Source organism: Petaurus breviceps, unplaced genomic scaffold, assembly GCF_028583685.1.
Source record: "Petaurus breviceps papuanus isolate PSGF00001 unplaced genomic scaffold, PetGlider_PUasm1.0 90779, whole genome shotgun sequence".
Taxonomy (NCBI): domain Eukaryota; kingdom Metazoa; phylum Chordata; class Mammalia; order Diprotodontia; family Petauridae; genus Petaurus; species Petaurus breviceps.
Genome location: NW_027187344.1, coordinates 8045730 through 8065537, shown reverse-complemented (window position 1 = coordinate 8065537; position 19808 = coordinate 8045730). Strand labels below are relative to the sequence as shown.

Here is a 19808-nt window from a genome sequence, read left to right as displayed (position 1 = left end):
CTAATTCAATGCTCTTTCCACTACACCAGTTTGCTTCAGAAGTTTAAGGAGAATTGGCTGGGATATTACTGGTTTTCAGTGAAGAGAATTGTCCCTGAACCATCTTTCTGATCTACCCCTGCATTGTCATTTAGTCAAAACGGATGCAGACGGTGTAATGGAAAAAGCACTTGTTTAGGAGTCAGAAAAATGGAGCTTCATTGGCATTTCTGATGTTTTCTATCTGTGTGGTTTTGGGCAAGTAACAACTCCTCCGGGAACTAGACGGTCTCTATCAGAGACTGTCCCCTCAACTCTAAATACACCTGCCAAGCAACATTATTTCAAAACATGGGCCTTCCCAGGGCCAGGCGATTTGGGGCAATGTGATGCCCACCATGGCTGTTTCAAGACACTAGTGCCAGTCATGTCGCAATACCTCACAAGGTCTGAAAAAATCTCTAGCACACATCAATCCTTAATCGCCCCACCACCATGCCACCACACTATGTTGCGACACTATGGTGGAGGATGAGTCACGACATGTGGCTGGGGAGAAACGCTCACGCTTTCCCTGGAACACCCCTCCAATACTAATGGGCCATCATCCCCTCACCAGCCAGACCACCTGCAGACCTCCCCAGGACCCCAGTCTCGTTCAGGTCCGACCGAGATCACGTGTCCATGATCCCGCCCACCGCCCGAGCTCCGGTCCAGCCGAGGGCCCCCTTGCTTCCTTTCCGGCGGAAGTGAAGTGACTTTCCCTTTCCGGCTACGGGTCCCCAAGCGGAGCGAGAGTCAGGATTGGGGAGCCGAGTGGCGGCGGCGGAGGCGGCGGTGGCGGCGGCGTCTGTAATGGCGGAGCTGGTGCAGGGACAGAGCGCGGCTCCAGTGGGGATGAAGTCCGATGGCTTCGTGGACGCTCTGACCCGGGTCCGGCAGGTACGGGTAGACGCGGGCTGGCGGGGAGCGGAGGAGGCCAAGGCGGGGCCGGGGGCGGGGGACCGGGGCTAGGCCGCGGGGGGCGGGCGGGAGCCGGCCCCCTGACGGGGCCTGGCTGCACAGCGTCCCGCAGAAACTGCAGAATTCGAAGCTGAGGCCTTTGGTGCAAGGACGCCTGAGCCCTGGCCTGCTTCGTGGGACTCGGGGGTTGCTTGAAGCAGCCGAAAAAGCCCCTTGGGGTTGCTTCCTGCTCAGCAGGGCTCAGGTTCCCTCCCAGGGCCGGTAGCTGGGGGGTATAGACCTCTGTGGGAGGTCAGGGTTCCAAGTGAGAATTTTTGGGAGCCAGAAGATTTTAGGGGTGGAAAGAATATGGGACTGGGGTAAGAGGTAGAATAGAGGAAAGAACAAATACTATCTGCAAGACTTACTAGTAGTTAAGACAATTTTTAGACTACTCGAGTGAAGCAATAGGACTTGGAGCTTGGGAAGAACCTTGATAATTATCTAGTCCAATGCTTTTATTTTACAGCTTCTTTTTCAGGTCTCTCCCATCTCTAAATCCTATGATTTCGTAGCCCTGAATCTGGAATGTTTTTCCCACCTGAGAGAAGGAAAAGGGAAGGGGTGTGTTTAAGATAGGAGGGGCAAAAGGATGTAGGTATCACCCCTTACCCCCATCCACCCACCAAGAGGTAGGCATTTCCTATGACATTTTATCCCCGCTTAGTGGGAAAGTTTGATAAGATCAGAAATATCAGTGATATTGACTCGCCTGACCAGACGGTTTTTCTGCTGACAACAAGGTGCATCTTGTCAGTTAAGAAAACTCATTTATGAGGTGAGGAGGCACATCACTTAAGTTCTAGGTGCCTCATTTACCTCTTCTATAAGAAGAGGGGGATTGCATGATGAACTCTTAAGAACCTTCCTGCTTAAAAAAATCCAGCAGATGAATGAGCTAACAGCCAGAGATACTGCTTGACTTCTTTTAGGATTCTTAGAGCAGAATATGTTGTGTAAGTGTATGAAATTGATGTGCAAGTTAGCTCTAATAATGGAATTTCTTTTTCTGAGTGTCTTTCCTGTATATTCTTCGCACATTCATCACCTCTTCATATTTAATTGTAGGTGCACTAACTGTTACTTTAAAAGTTGGGCTAAAACTGATTATTGCTTGGTTCCCAACAGAAAGCAACAGGACTCATTGTGTTAGAAGAATGTCTCCACTCTGGCGCTTGAAGATGTGGTCTTTACATCTCTTTCCAGTATTCCAGGGGAGGGAAATCTTCCTGTTTCCCAGATACTGACTTTTCATTTTAATATTGATGTTCCTGTAGACATTATGTCGGATCCCAGAACTTTTCCAACCCTGTGGTTCCAACTAAAAATTTATCTGGTGCACTGTTGCTTACTGCCTAGTCTCCAGCCAGTAAAGTAGTGAGTATTCATTTTGCCTAGTCTACAGAGCAAATCAGTGGCTGTCATGGATGAACATGCCATCCAGCTCCCTTTTCCTTCTGCCTCTTTCAGCTTTGCCATCAAGTTGCAGTGTTCTCATCTGCAGTACAGGGTCCTGAACCATGTTTCTCACTGGCTACTAATATATAATGGCTTTCACTCTGTGCTGATGTTTTGACAGCCACCTTGTTGGCCTTCTGAGTTCGGGAAGATTATAGCCATTGCCCTAAAGTGCTCAGAACCTCAGGTGCAGAAGGCCCATAGTTGAACTTAAAATGCATTTTGAACCATTGAGAAGACTTTCTGCCTCTCTTGAGCCAGTGGTTGAGCTTTTATTCTTGGACAACCTGCTCAAGAGGGAGACCCTCTTAAATGCTGACCAGTTATGGACTGTTGAAGCAATGTTGTTTACTACTAGCAATGAAAACTTCATTGGAAATGTTCTCAGCTCTGAAATGCACCATTGACTGGAGTAGTAATAAGCCCAATGGAGAAAATTGCTGTGAATGTATTACTTCTGTATGTTAGCAGCTGAAAGTCGATACTATCTCCAAGGACTTGCTGACCTTTAAAAAATAAAATACAGGTTTGTGGGTCATTTTAAGTTTATTTTATAGATTTGCATTGGGCAGGAATTGAATGTTAGAAATCAAAAATAATATGTGGCTTATAATAGATTTTGCCTTAAAGAATTTTATATCTTTATGTGCATCTGGTCTATAGTATACCTGACTGAAGCACAGGGTCTAATGCAGCTCTCTAAGGAACATGTGATTTCCCCACGTGCCACCCTCTTTAGGGCACAGGGAAAAACAGGTTTCCTTCAAAATTGCTGTGATTTCTTTTCTTATTAAGTGTCTATATAGCCTAGTGATAGAAACTAAATTGTTAAAACTTTAAATCCATCATAGTAAGTTCTTTTATATGTTTTATCTGTTGGAATATAAGGGGGAGGGAGAAATAGGGTTTATGTCCTTCTGTGAATTTAAACTGTGGTCTTTAGTAAGTTTAGGTATATCAAACCCAATAAGTCACTTATGTGACACATTTAAGGTTTATTAGAAATCATTTGCACTTTTTCTAATAAAGTGAATGAACTTAGCTCATTCAGAGACTGTTTTCAAAGCACAGTCATTTTAGAGTCCTTAGGTATATTTTTCATACCATGTGAAAAAAAAAATTCGTCCCCAGAGATTGTCTATCCATATTTAGTTAAATCTACTAACTTAAATGAGTCACATTTGAGGCAAGTTAATCATTGTTTATAAAGAGAAGTACATAAATATTAACTGATTTGGTCATTTTTGTCAAGATCTTTATTTTGGCAACAATATTTCAGCGATTTCAGTGCAATCATCCAGATGCACAAAATAATATATTTCCCTTAGATGTTGTGGTTAACTAAGTTAATTAGTAAGGTATTAATGAAGTCATAGTAATGGGTTCATCCCAAAAGGGTCAGTTAGCTTCTTTGAGCTCCATGGCTACAAATTGTGCTTTTAATTCTGGAAACCGCTACCTTACAAAAATGTCTGTTTTTAGTCATAAGGCAAAGGCATACATATATGTACATAAGACCTAGTATGGATTGCTGCAAATTTGTCAGTTTTTTTTTAGTGAATAAAGATTTCAAAGCATGGTAGTATTGATAGATCAGCGCTGTCCTCTTTACATACAAACAGTAATACTGTTACTAATTTAAAGTTGTAGTAGACATGTAATGGATTACTAATATTTTTCTACATACTGGTGATCATTCATATTGTGGGAATTTTATTTGGCACGCAGAATTACTCTAAAAAGGTTTATCTGTACCTGTCAGTAATGAGATGAGAGTATATTACAATCATGCTATAGAACCTTAGAATTTTAAGGGACCTTAGAGGTAACCTTTTACCTAAGGCATAACTCTTGTGCATGCCTATAGGTCATCATGTATATTGATTGTAGTCAGTCTCTCATTGGATTATCATCCAGTGAGCAGCAGGAAGATAATAGCTTTTTTTGTTTTGTTTATTTTTTTAAAGTAACTTTTTTGACAAAGTTATAATATAGGTAATTAAATTTTAGAGTGAAGTTACCATAGAATAGAGCTTAAGAGTTCATGGGAATTCTAGAGATCATCTAGTTCAACCTTATCCTTTTTCCGCTCTGAGAAAACAAGCTCAGAGTTGAAGTGATTATTTCTGAGGTCATTCATCTAAGGTAATATCCAAGCTTGAACTAAAATTCAATTGACTCCTCTTCTGGTGCTTTTTTCATTAGGCTATACTGCTATTCCTAATCGATATCTCTTTGTGTAACCTTATTTAGGGAGGGTGATTGGATACGCTACTGTATACTACATATGATAGTACCACATATGTACAAGTACACACATACACATACATACATGCATACACTAACTCAAATAGAAACATCCTTGTTGGTGCATATTTGTCTTAGAAAATCATAAATTAACATTGTCTGTGTTGTATTTTTATTTATATTGTTAAACTTTTCCCAATTACATTTCAGTTCTCCTGGGGCTGGCCTTAACCCTTCAGGGCTCTATTTTGATGCACCTAGGCTAGGGCTTTGGAAGTATTATACTTCCTCTGAATTTTCCTAGAAATGTTAATGCATATTTTGAGCCTGTTACAGCCCATGCTTAGCATGTGTATTGTGACTATTTGGACAAATTTAAGGCTATGGTACTTTTAATAAGCTAATTTCTTTCTATGAGCACCAAATTTTCTTTAAAAGAGTACCATGGATTCCTTACAAAAAGCTTCTTTTCATTGACTCTTAGATTTCACATCTCTCTAATGTCAAAAGTGATGAAATCCCAGTAAATATAAGTCCTGTTAAGAATAGGAGTCTCCCATAAGAACCATAGGTTAAAGTGTGGACAAGTTAAAATTACTCACCTCAGCACTTCATGACTGAATTAGCTCCTGCACTGTTGTTTTTTCACATTATAGATCCTAAAGAAAAATAAGCACTCTGTAATTTTATTCTGGGCTTGTTTGCTATGGTATAATCCAGTATAGTACACAGTGAATATACACAAGTGTGTTTTGATTATGTTGATAGCTTGGATCATTGCACTTCAGCAAAGGCACCAAACACCCAGTTTCATGTTGAGGAGTAACTGTTGACTGTTATCTATTCCAACAACAATTAAATTCAGGAGTTTTCCATATGTAAAAGCACTTTCTTCCTACTTTCCACAGACAACTCTTCTGGATATACCATAGTTTTAATTTCTACTGAAGCTTCAGTTTATTGTGTCTCTTAGACTCAAAACCTTCATATTTGTTTTTCAAATAGCAGATATCTGCTGGTTATTTTAGGGTTTGGTATAGTGGCAGGGCAACTAACGTGTATATAAATCAGGAAATCACAGCTCTAATGCCAGCTCTGCCCCTAATTAGCTGCAAATCACTTTTTGAATCTCAGTTTACCTGCCTTCTAAACCAAGAGGTTCTACTAGATCCCCTTTTGGACCCTTCCAGCTCAGACATTCTGTAAAGGCACTTGCTAAACTAGTTCTGAAATAATTTAGTTATCTCATTTTGATTCTTCTTGATATAATATGATAAATTGGGTTTCTACCCAAAGACCCCCAGTCCTTCCACGTAGGATTTTTATTCTTTTACTTTGCCCTTTGATCAACCTACTTAGAAATATTTTGCATTTCAAAGTTTTGTTATGAGTATATTTAGGGGAAGAAAAGATCTATTACATTTAGAAACCTGACCAAATATTTTGTCCTGATGCCAGATAGTAAGAAACCACTTGAAAGACTGACATGAATGCCTTTTTCTTAGAGCCTTTGATGAAAATAGATAAAGTGTACTTTTAGTTTCTACTCAGATTGAGAAATAGAGCTTAATTTAAAAACCAACTCACTGCAATGATCACATTAAAGTTTTTGAGGAAAATAGATAAGAACCATGAAACACAATGCATTGAGAATTTAGAAAACAAAAACTTGTTAAAGTCTTTCAGGATGTTAGGTAAAGCTCTCTTGGCGTTGGTATTCTAGAGTTAAAACTCCTCAAGTTATCTCTGTAGTTAGTCCTCTTTAACTTTCAAGTGGTTGTCTTTGTAGCATTTAGTCAATCTATCTTTCAGACTAGCAGTAGAGCATTTATTAAGTACCTTGTATGGACCAGGCACTTTGCTTGGCACTAGGAATTAAAAGACCAAAAATGAATCAATTCCAGCTCTCAAGCAATTGACATTATTGGGTGAGATAGTATATATATGCATAAGAATGAAAACATACTGAATAAATACAAACTAAATCCAAGGTAATTAGGGAAGGGGCCTTAGTGGTTGGGATCAGAAAAGACTGAGTAGAACATGGTACTTGAACTGTCTTGAAGTTAGGGATTCTTTTGAGAGACCAAGGTGAGGAGGGTGTACATTAGAGATAAAGAGAACAGACAGTGCAAAGGCACCGAGATAAGAGGGTGATGTGCCTGTCATGTGTGAAGAATAGGGAAGTGATATATAATGAGGCTGGAAAGCTGCATTGGTCCTGCTTGTGAAGGCCAGCTCAAAAAACTAAATAGTTTATATTATGGTCCTAGGAACAATTGGGAGGTGCTAGAGTTTTTTGAGTAGGGGAGTGATATAGTTAGAATTGCACTTAAAAAAAACCACTTTGGCTACTATGTGGTAAATGAACTAATTAACAACTGAAGCAAAGTCAAAAGATTAAAGGAGTGGAGAGACTACCTGCAATGATATTGCTGCCTTGATTGCCAAGATTGACACAAACCATTGGTAGAATAGGAATGGGTTGGGGTCAGCCATGGTGACCCATGCTAGGTCTGGGAAGCCCCGCTGGTTGACCCTGGCTACCTGGTGGGCTATAACTTTGAGAGAAAGGTGGGCATTGGAGTCAGGGTGGACTCCCAGCCAGAAGAACAAAAACTGAATACTGTAATGATACCGTCTCCAGGTCTTTGGATGGTGATACAAGCTCAGATTGTTTAGCTGTCAGCCCCCCTTTATAGGGCCTTAGGAAAGGGAGCAGCAGCATTCGTTAACATGGAACTGAGTCCATCACTTGCTTCCTTGGCAGTTTCTAGGGCCAAGGGGGTGGGGCAGGCTTTTGATTGTCTTTGCATGTCTTCATCAGCTGCAAAATACTATCATGAAAATGTTGTATTTTGTGTTTTAATCAACTATAGTATATATCAGACACAATGATAATATATTCAAACTGGAAAGGACCATATAGAGATGATCTAGTCCAATTTTAAAGATGAGAAGAATTTTATAACAGGTTGACTAACCTGCCCAAGGTTATGTAGGTACCAAGTGACAGAGCCTGACTGGAACCTAAGTGTACTGATTCCTATTTCCAGTACTCTTTATGTTACATCTAGTGTTACAACTAATCTCTATTGGCTCTACCAAAAAAAGAAGTTTTGGAAAAGCTTTTACTCTTATTACAAATTGAATATTTATGTGAGTAGATTTAATTTTTATATCCTTTCAGAAATCCATGAAATAATACAAGTCATACATCGAGTCAAGCATTTATTAAGCTTTTACTATGTCCCAGGTACTGTGCTAAGCATTGAGGATGCAAAGAATGGCAAAAAACTCAAGGAATTCACTCTAATGGGAGGAGACAACTTGCAAACAACTATTATAGATCATAGATTGGAGGTAGTCTTAAAGGGAAGGCACTAGGGAATTGAGAAAAGCTTCTTCTAAGAAGTGGGATTTTGTCCATATCTTACCTTACTGAAATAACTTTGCTGCTAGTGTTTCTGTCTGTGCAAATAAGGATGGCACGTATATACTTGCTCTCAACTCCCTCAGAAGAAAAAAGAGTGACATTCATGAGACAGAAAAGGCCAGCAGTGTGTACTCAAGGTCATTCAGTCAGATAAGGACTGGGGCTCCTTGGATTTAATGTATTCTGGCTTCAGTGTGTCTCGACTTATCTTCTGGCCTATACCTTAATAAACATACACCTTCTGTCAGTTCCTTTAAGTGTAGTGTTTTATATTTATTGCCAACTACTGCTTGTAAGACCACTTCTGAGAAGTAACCATTGTGGTTTTCCTGCTGTTTGGAATTGTTTAGACCTGGTGTAGTTGAACCCAAAAGGCCTCTTCTGATGAGTTGGACTGTATTCAAAAAAGTTTTTAAGAGGCTAACTGATATGTGTTTTAACCTTCTTAATTTGTAGTGGGAATTTTTTTAATTCATAGCTTAATTATGTAACAACACTATAAACTGAAATATGAATAAATCAGAGAACCTTGATCTTGCATCAAAAGACTTTTATAATAAATGGTTTTAGTAAAAATTAGTGTCCTTGTCTTTAGGAAACCAATGTGTTGTAGAAGGAGTTTTGTATTTGCGACTTATGTTTTGGGTTAGATATTTTGATATGTGGTTGTGAATTGGTAATCTTTCTAGAGTTTCGTTGTTATTTACAGTCACAAAGCCCTTTTCTCTTTTGGTTTGGGATCATTTGAACTCTTTGTAAACTGTCCTATCCACCATGCCTTTAATGACAAATGCCTGCCATCATAATCACTAAACCTTTTACTTCCTGATTGTTATGTGATAATGTGGTTCTTAATGAAAGGTATTCTAATCAAAAAGAAGATGTTGTAGTGGTCATAGCTCTTAAATTCATGATTTCGTGTCTAAGGACTAAAAGGTAGCATTGAAATAGTCACTTTTTGCATTGTAAGTAGTGAGATATCCATGTGATTATCCAAAAACAAATATTTTAAAAGATAGAATGCTATAAGGCAAGTATTATGTATTATATAAGTTCTTTATATATATATATATATATATTAGTTATATATATTATATATGTTCTTAGAACAAAAGTACAATTGTTGCTGACATTTGGGTTCAAAGTGTGGTTTTTTTTTTCCCTGTGGTTTATATTAATATTGTAATTACGTTCCAAACTTTACCCACAAGTTATAAAGTAATTTTTAAGCACATTTTTATTGATCTATTTTGTTTTTACATTATAGCTTCAGTGTGTCTGAAGTTATGCCTTATTACAGTGTGACTGAACTATCCCTTGTAAGAATAAAAAAGAGGGAAAAGTGTTTGGCAGAACTGATTAATAAATTGAGGACTGATACATGTAGTGTTCTACACTCATGGTCCCCTACCTTTGTAAAGGGAGAGCTGGTGCCTTCTCATATCTCTTCTTTGGGACTAAGTTTACTCTTTATAATTTCACAGTATTTGATTTCAGTTGTTTTGTTTTTCAATTTACATTGATCTAATTGTATATTATTTTTTAAGATTTTGCTTCCCATTTTTTATCATTTCACATAAGTCATCTTATGCTTCTGTATTCATCATGTTCCTTCTTATAACACAGCAATATTCTACAAACCGCCCCCCCACCACCAGTTGATCTTTCTGCCCCAAGACTTTCCTCGCTCTAATGCATCCATCCACACAGCTGCCAAAACAATTTTTGTAAAGCACAAGTCTGTGTCATTTCCCTACTCAGTAAACTCCAGTGGTTCTCTATTGCTTCTAGGGTCAAATGTAAAGTACTTCATTTGGCATTTAAAGCTCTTCTGAACCTGGCCTCTTTCTTCCTTTCCAGTCACATTATCCAGCCATATTGGCCTACTTGTCATTTCATTATGACACTCCATCTGTCTCCATGTCTTTGCACTGGATGTCCCCATGCCTCCAGTGTGCTCTCTCCTTCCTTACTTCCATCTCTTAGAATCTCAGGCTTCCTTCACAACTCAGCTTAAACTCCCCCTTCTGCAGGAAAGTCGTTCCCCATTTTCCCCAGCTGCTAGAGCATCCCTTCCCAGGTTACCTTCCATTTACTTTGTATATGCTGTTCATGTACCTTTATATATACATGTTATCTCTCCTATTAGAATGTAAGCTCCTTGAGAGCAGAGACTGCTTCTTTGTATCCCACCATTTAGTACAGTGCTTAATAAATGCTTGTTGATTGATATATCATAGCTTAACTATTCCTCAGGCAGTGGGCATCTGCTTTTTTTTTCTACTTCTCTGCTAGCACAAAAAGCTCTGCTATGACTGTTTTAATGTATGTGAGGCCTTTGTGTCCATTGACTTCGTTAGGGTATGTGCCTAGCAATGGAATCTTTTGAGACAAAGGGTATTGACATTTTAGTGACTTTGTCAAAATTCCAAGTTGTTTTCCAAAATTATTGGACTAATTCGCCAATAGTAAATTAATATTCCAAATAAAGCAATTTTTAGAGCAAACCTATTATTCATATTTCTTTGTTCCCAACCCCTAATTTTCTTTAATGTGGTCCTTTTTGAAGACATGCCACCAATCTCATCTGACCCTAAAGCTGCCACCAAAGACACTTTAATGGGTTGAATAGGTGCCTCAGCTGGTTGCTTAATTTGTACCTGTTTACTATACTTACCTAGTTGGAATAATTGAAATCAATTGTTTTAAGTACATTTTCCTTTGCTTAAGTATATTTCCTAGGTAGAAAAGGTGTACTTATAATAAAAGTCACTTCCAATTTTAGTTCAATAAATATAGACACTAGCAATATAAAGATGAAAAAATCTGTTAGTAGGGATATGACAATCATAAATAAGTATAACTTTGATACCTGTTGAGACAATGAGAAACCTTGTATTTCTAAAATTATATATCATACTTCATTATAATTTTGTACACCCTCAACACCCTTTTTTTCTTCTTTTTTTAAAGAAAGATGATGTTTTCTGTTAGACATATACTATCAGATAGGGCTACAGTCTAGCCCTCCCATGTGATGCAGTAATCTTTTCTACAACATTCCTAACAATCTTAGCCTTTCCTAGAATACTTATTTTATATTAACTTGGGCAAATAACTTTAACCTCCCTAGGCCTCCAAAGTCCCTTCCAGTTTTATATCTACGAACCTATGATCCTGTGTGTTTGCTGCAATGTAACAGTTTAAGACTTTTGCACATCCCTAGTAGAGTATCAACCAATATTCTTCAACAGATGTGGTTCCTTGAGAAGGGAAAGGACTTGGGGGGGGTGGGACGGGGTATTTGTATCCTTGGGCACAAAGTGTATAGTACCTGCCACATAAGTGCTGAATAAGTGCTTGGTCAGTCAGTCAGCAAGCATTTATTCAGCACCCATTATGTCCTGAGAGAGTGCTGTGTTGTTGGGGATACATAGAAAAAATAAAAAGTTAAATCAACTTGAAATCTCTTTATAAGTTTTTTCTTATTCGTTTCAGTGAAGCATATGTTGAGAGAAATATAAAGATAAATGAAGGCACTGCCTCCATTCTAAGAGTTTACATTCTCTGGTAGAGGAAATCAAACATCTGTAATATAAAAGTTTTAAAAAGATAAGATACCAACAAAAATTCTGTAAGAGTTCAAAAAAGGGAAAGTTGACCATGTGGGAACTTCTCTTATCTCTCAGAATACTGAGAGAGTTTTTCACCTAGGGAGATGAAGAACTGTCACTTCATATCTGGGACAGGGAACATATGAACCCTGTGAGGAAGCCTCTCAGCTGAGCCTATTAATTTTGGGGCCCTTTGGAATGATGTAAGTAAAAGTTAGCTTCAACAGATGTGTTTCCTAGAGAGTGATCTTTTTTTGTGAATCAAGTTATTTTAGATATGCTTGGGGAGTCTTGCAATTTATGAAAGAAACTCTCTGGTGAATATTTTTGTAATAAGAGCTAGTACTCCCTAATATTTAATGTTATGTGCCAGGTTTCCTTGAGATATCACACTTATAAAAATATTAATTTAAAAGCTGTGGATTTGTTCCAAAGTATAGCATAATGCACATTTTGAGGGAGATTTCTTTTTCTTTAGAGCTACATGTTCAATAATAGTGAAAGAAAAGCTAACTAATAATGATTTTTTAAAATGTTTGTGCCATTGTGGCATTCCCTATCTTTAACCCTAAGTAAAAGGGAGAATGGATAACAGCCTTTTAAGAAGGGCTTCATTTGTTTCCCTCAGATGTAGACATGCTTTTAGATTTCTGACTTATTGTTAATTTTCTTCTCACTACAGATTGCTGCTAAAATTGGAGATGCAATTCCTCACTTGAATAATTCCACACCCCTAGTGGACCCCTCAGTTTATGGTTATGGAGTACAAAAACGACCTTTGGATGATGGAGGTAAGTTGCTTTTTAAAAGATAGTGATCCTTTCAGATTCTTGTGAATCTATTTGAAATTCATTTCTTCAAGTACTTTCTTAAACTTCTTATTTTTATTAGGAATAGCAGAGGAAGTATTTGAGATGGAATTCTAAGAATTGAATATGACTTTCTTAGCTGTTCCCCAGTAGTTCATGTCTTACTTGCCCTCATAAGATAAAAATTCTTTTCAACACTGACTTATCTTTGAAATGAAGACTTTATTTAGTTCTAAGTATCAGTTTAGAAGTAATTTGACAGAGGAGAGGTTTGGGTTGACTTAGTCCTCCATCCGTTTCATGTACCTATGCGAATTTAGTCCTCTGAGAACTTGAATGCTGGCATGTAGATATTTTCAGAAGCTATAGCTCAGGATCATCCCTAGCCCATCATACATGTAAGGAGGGACAAAAGGTAGCAGCAAAGTTAGGGGAATGCTAACTGGAGCCATGTACAGTGGAAACTTCAGGTGTCCTGAGAAGCCTGGCAAGAGCCCTGAAAAACTGGCAAGTTGGGCTTTGGTGCCACCACTGATTGGATTACTGATATGACTACTCCTAAAAAGTGAAAGAAATAAGGTGTTGTAGTTTTGCTAACTGGCCCTACTCAAGGTTCAAATACTATGAGAAAGAAAACGAAATACATCTATAGAAAAGGGCTTTATACTACCTTTTGTCAGTGATATGCTCACCTCTAAGTAACATGACAACATTTGCCAGCTAGTAAAGGGCCAGCACAAAATAATAACTATATTTCTAAGCTTATGTTAGATTAAATAATAGATGAAATTGAGGAGCTACTAAAATCTGAAGAGGGGAAAGTTGAAGAACTTCATGTCATTAAAAATCTTGACAATGTTAACCCCAGAAATTATACCTAATAACAGAACAGATGAGGTGGATAGGGATACTTAAACTGTAATTTCAAAAAGTCTTTTTTTGTCCTTGATGGCATGAATCTAACTGGCAGATCAATTATACTAAAACAGTAAATTTTTAAAAGCTGGTATCTGCTATAACCATTGTTAAAAGCTGATATCTACTGTAACTATCATGAATCAAGACATTCTTTCACAGTATTTGACAAAATGTAAAAACACTTCAGGACTTGCTCACAGCAGTGTATGTGGCAGCCGTTGCCATGGCAAGAATCACAAGAGGAAAAGTGGAGCCCTTAAAGAATACCCTAAGAGCAAGTGTCAAACACCATTGTGGCAGAAGTGCCTTGAGAGAGCTATTAGAGATCTGTGGAAGGGCATCGGAAGAGTGCATCGATATCCAGCTGTTACACACTATGAAAACTTCGATACTCTTACTCAGATAGAGGCAACAAAAAAGAAACATGTAGAAAGGAATCTGAAAAACAAAATCATTAGAAATTCTAGATGTCCAGAATTAGTCAGGAAGTATTTTTTAGCTGATTGCTATGGGCCATGCACCGTGCTAACCACTGTGGTTATAAAGAAAGACAAAAACAATCCCTGTCTTTGAAGTGCTCACAAGTCTAATGGGGGAAACAACATTCAAACAACTATGTATGTACAAGACAGATGTAGATGTATCTATTTATACAAATGGGAGTAAATTGGCAATGATATCAGAAGGCACTGGAGGGGAAAGGTGAACTGGGAAAAGCCTCTTGTCTTGAAGGGAGCCAAGAAGCAGAGATGAGGAAGGAGAACATTCTAGGCCTGGGAGACAGCTTGTGAAAAACAGTCAGGAGATAAAAGAGTATCATGTGAAAGGAATAGCAAGAAGGCCACTTTCAGTGAATTGTAGAACACATGAAAGGGACTAAAATAATAAGACTGCAAAGATAGGAAGGGTCCAGGTTGTGAAGAATTTTAAAACAGTATTTTATATTTGATTCTGGAGATAAAAGCAGGCCAAAGGAGTTTTTTGCATAGAGGATAACAAGGTAAGATCTGGACTTTAGGAAGACCAGCTTACTCTGGCAGCTGAGTAGAGAGAGGGTAGACTAAAAGTAGGTTAAATGGTACAGAAACAAACAAACAAAAATACAACAAAAGCTATACTATAGATTCTTTAAAAGATCAGATAAGAGAGAACCCTAGAATGACATAGAGTTCATTGCAGAAAGTACAATACAATAAAAATTTGAGTTAGATCAAACAGGAGGCAGAAAGCTTACATATCATTAATTAGTGAATGACATAACAGGTATGTCAAAGGAAGTAACTACAAAACTAGCCCCTCTACAAAACTAGAAATTGCTGAGGCAAAGTAAGATCCATAATTTTCTAAACACTCCAAGTGGCAACATAAATGACTAGTAAGGCTCCTTACTAGTATGTATGCCTGATTCCATCTTAACTGAAGGTACCCTCTGTTATCAAAAGATGAGAATGCAAGTAATCTCTTCAAATATAGGCCTGTTATGTCCTTATATACTTTATACCAAAGCATTGCCAGCTTTTACTATGAAGAGAGCGTCTTTAATTACTTAATAAGAAAACAGTATATTGACTCATGAACAGAAAGGGTATTCCACAAAATCCAAGTGGTGTATCAGACAGTCTGACCCAAAAAACTGTAGCATGGTTTTTGTCTATTATCACAAAAACTTTGAGTTATTTATTTATAATATCTACATAGATAACTAATTTCCTATTTAAGATATACCACTAACACAATTGTCTCAAGAATAATTAATATAAAACATGGTATTTTTCAGAGAGACAGTTTAAGACCATTATGTTTCTCTCTAGTTTTTAGTACATTGTCATACTTCCTAAGTAGAGTGATGTATAGTTCCCAAATTAAGGAGTCAAATAAGAAAACCATGTGTACAGATTAAATTATATCAAGCTCTATGGCTCCATAAAAATGAATCTTTCTCCAGTGATACCAGAATGTGATTTGAACTTGATAGGTATAAAATTCCTAATGTATACCAAGGAAAGATGAGGACTGGAGACTTCAAGACTAAATATAGAGTATGGTTGAAGGTGATACCTATAAATACCTTCGTCTCCACCAGGCAAAACACATTGAGTATGAAGATAGCAAGGAGAAGGCTGTGGCTGAATATAGTATAGTAAAGAAACTTTAGCGGCATTCTCAAATCAAAGCTGATGAAGTTGAAAGTAATTAACTACACAATACCAGTCTTGTGCCAATATTATTAGTAATTATTATGCCAGTAGTAGTAGTCATGGTAGTAGGGTAGTATAAAACCTTTGGAATTTTAAAAGGGACAGTAACACATTTGAAAAGTGATCTAACAAAAAATATGTATTAACAAAATTCAGAATATATCACTCAAAGACATCTATAAAATGATTAACATTTCCATGCCAAAAAGAAGAGATTAATAGATATTCTTAGAACATGTAATAAACAAGTCAAAAAACTACTGAAAAACTTTTAGAATAAGCACATATCACTTTCACTGGACAATAGTAACAGATAAAATGGGCACAATTATTGAATCAAATGTAACTGAAAGTGGCTTACCTCTAGATTGAACTTAAGAAATTACTAATATCCAAGAATTTAATCAAAGGGCCCTCCATGAGTGACATCCAAAGGAGCAATATGTCAGCAAAGAAACATTAGACATGTCTGACTCATGCCTTTTTTTTTTTTGGTGGGGTTTGTTATCATAGTTCAGGAGTAGGTCATTGCTATCAGAAACTATAGAAAGATAACCCTTAAGGAGTCTGGACTTAGTGTTCAGTATAGATTATACATGGAAACTGGAGATTTTGAAGCATCTTACTGTAAGTTACTAAAGTTTAGTGCTTATCAGGTACTTGGTGGTTAAAATTACGCATCAGAAACTTGCTGTTATGTAGTCATTCAATAAGCATTTGTTCAGTGCTTGGTCTGAGAGGCATGGTAGGCAAAAACAATCTGCCCTCAAAGAGCAGTCTAACAAATTCTAGCAAATCCCTATATTACAAATACAGTTTAATATCCTGGACAGCTTCACCAGTAAGCTGTACTGGAACCAGACCATCATCATAACCTGAACTGTTATCCATGATCACCTTGATGTAATATTGTTGCACAAGAACTTAAAGAACGGTATGCATTATGTTAATGGGAGGGAGATAAGCAGTTTCTTGTTTGACCCAATTTAGATTTCCATTATATTGGCTTCTTGTGACCTTATAGACAGCTGGAAAATTTCTACATCCTTCTCTTTCCAGGGAGAAATTTCTACATCCTTCTCTTTCCTTTTATTTCTTTACTTCCCAAGACTCAAGAGTACGCAGTTTTTTATTATTGTTGAATTGCTCTTTGGACTGCTTTGACTCCTTTTAATGCCTTAATCTTTTGACCTTCAGTTGTTAATTAAGAGAATTCAGAATCTCTATGCTTTCAGTTTTTTTTCTTTCACTTAATTGGGCAATATCATGTCTGAGTTAACATCCTTATTTTGCTGATCCTATAGAAAACAAACTTGTGAAAAATTGCTCATTATTTTACATTTGATGTTCCATAGACTATAAAGGAATAGTGGTTAGTGACTTTTCCCAAGACCTTTTCTACCTGAACCTGTCAGAAAAGCTGGAAACAATACCAACAACAATAGTAGTTGACATTTATATATCATTCAAAGGTTTTCAAAGCGCTTCACACACATTATCTCTTTGGGACCTTACAGTAGTCCTTTGCGTTGGATACGACGAATGTTATTATCCCCATATTTAGGTCAGGAAACTAGCTCCCAGCAGGATTCAAGCCATCCTCTCTCCTGACTCAGCTCCAGCTCTTCTTCTAGTCTACTGTACTGCATCTCAGAGGAAGGTGGTGTGATATTCTCTCTTAGGTTCATGTGTAGTGTTTTTTCTCCTCATTCTTTTGTATTATTGAGGTTCTCATGGAAATAACCTTAGCTACACTTCACTTTTATCAGTAGTTGTTGGTTGGGCACGGCTTCTTTGTCCTACTCTCCAGAAAGATAAGAATTCTATTGTTTTCAAATGGCTTACACTAGTCTTTTTTCCAGGTATTACTGTAAAGAAATGTGATCAGTATGTTTAGTTGAACATCAGAATGTTCAAATGAGTATGGTTCCTTCAAAGTAGTCACTTTGGGGAAACTGTATGATTCTTTTCCTGATGTTTCCAGTTCTCAAAACATTTCTGGAATTACTCCTAAAATTGCCTTCAGAATACTCAGCATGTTTTGAATATCCTCACTTGGGACTACTTCATCCTTAGAGGATGGTTTTGATTTTTGGAAATAGCCAAGTCATTTGAAAGTGGTCTGTTCAAGAAGATAGATGATTGTGCTGGGTCACAATTTTCTGATCTATGAAGAGGTGTGACATTAAGATTGGATTTTCTGTCTCAGAAAGCCCTGTTGAAAGAGGTCCAGAAAAATATGTGGCCCTCAAAGGTGGTTATTTTGAAGGGAAAAGCACTCATTTCAATGTTCATGTTCTGGTCTATTTCTTAAAATAGTTACATCCCCGATTGGGTAGTCTACCAGCTGAACTGAATTTATAGTCTAAGTAGTGAAGAAGAAACAGGAACTATCATACAAAAACATAAAAATGGCTTTCAGATACAAGCAGGATTCTGGTTCGTAGATCTGCAACTAGAAAGGGCCTCAGAGTTTATTGATTGAGTCTCGAACCCTATTTTGCAGATGAGGAATTTGAGATCTGAGGTCTGGAGAGATTAAAGGACTTAACCAAGTTAAGGCAGGTAGTAAGCACAGTTGAAAATGAGGCTTTACTGGATTTTTCTGTTTGCCTTCATTGACTAATATTAGTGTTTTCCTGGATAAACATTACTGCGTATGTTTTCTTCATTTTGTATCTAGTAAAAATCCATAATATGTGGGTTTTTATCAGAGGAGGGGGGTGCAAGCATAGAGGAGGAGGAGATTCATGTTTCATTTCTTCCCACGTGGCACCACTATAACCATCATGTCTGGCTTTCCACATAAATCTTTTTAATGGATGGTCTCTCTGACCCACAACTTCCAGAATTCTAGATCAATAGGGCACATTTAAAAAAATAAACTTTGTTTTTACCTACTGCTTGCAGTTAAAGTAATAAAACATATGTACATTATTGAATTGTTAATCTTACACCCTAGTGGGTGGAATGCTTAGAACACATTGGAATGAAACTACTTTTTTTTTCTTTTTGGAGGGGGGAGGGCAGAGCAGTTGGGGTTGAGTGACTTGCCCAAGGTCACACAGCTAGTAAGTGTTAAGTGTCTGAGGCCAAATTTGAACTCAGGTCCTCTTGACTCCAGGGCCCCCTAGCAGCCCTGGCCGGTATGAAACTTCTTAATAGCACTTTGTGCACCTTAAATTTTTTCTGCTCTTAGTGTACCCAGTTTGAAATAGATTATTCCAGTGTCCCCATTATGCAGATGAAGAAACCCAGGAACAAATAAATTCAAGTGACAGCCCAAGAATATTGCTCATTCCATTGGATAATTTTCCTTCCTTCATGCTTCTAATGTAATATAATTTCATCTATACTTGCCACTTTTGGCTAAATCTTTTTAAAAGGAAATGAAAGCTTTTCCCTTTTACTTTCAAAGATTGAGTCTGCCTAAGGTTTAGATCTTCTGTGTTATGAAGCATATCTCATCTGTGGACTAGGAATTCCTGTGTGTTATACAAAAACTTATTCTGTATTTGAACAAGAGATTCCCCTCTAACTTGCCTTTTTTTTCCATTTTTCTTCTAAAATTATCTTTTTCTTGTTGCATACTGAATTTCTTTTGGCTTAATTACAAGATTATGCAAATTTGATTTGTGTCTGTTTTGAGTGGTGGTTTAAATTATGAATTATTTCATAAGCCCAGGTAGTGGCAAATAACACAATTATGAGAGGGTTCATTGATATGGGATATATCTTATGCCCCAGTAATCAAAAATGAAATTTCCCTTTTACCTAGATTTACTTAGATATGTAAATTTTTAGCTAAACTGTGTTTGATAAACTGAATATTGAGTCTGACAACATCATTTTGTCATTTGTTTTCCTGGCATGCACAAGAGATAAGGTCATGAGCCTAGGTGTTCCATTTTCTTAAATAAACATGTAAGATACTTTTTTTTTTTTAATGTTGATGTTTATTTGACAGCTCTGTTAGAGTCAAAACCATGTTACCATTCATTCATTAAAAGTTCAGGAATGGTGCGGCTAGGTGGTGCAGTGAGTAAAGTGCCAGCCTCGGAGTCTGGAGAACCCAAGTTCGGTTCTGGCCTCAGACACTTCACACCCACACAAAAAAACTAGCTGTGTAACCTTGGACAAGTTACTT

At 37.4% G+C, this 19808-nt stretch overlaps 1 protein-coding gene across 7 annotated transcripts in view; it reads left to right on the top strand.

The window, feature by feature from the left end:
- The first annotated feature begins 718 nt into the window (after positions 1-718).
- The window catches only part of FUBP3 (far upstream element binding protein 3), a 68809-nt gene continuing 49719 nt past the window's right edge, over positions 719-19808 (top strand). For 3 of the 7 annotated variants that reach the window (XM_069069354.1, XM_069069353.1, XM_069069352.1), the window contains exons 1-2: positions 721-921; positions 12419-12527. In XM_069069354.1, coding sequence (XP_068925455.1) covers positions 835-921; positions 12419-12527 — 196 coding nt within the window. In that variant the 5' untranslated portion in view covers positions 721-834. Of the gene's footprint in view, positions 922-2109; positions 2966-11924; positions 11940-12418; positions 12528-19808 lie in introns of those variants that run through there. The other 4 variants (XM_069069355.1, XM_069069350.1, XM_069069349.1 and 1 more) reach the window with 4 other exon arrangements.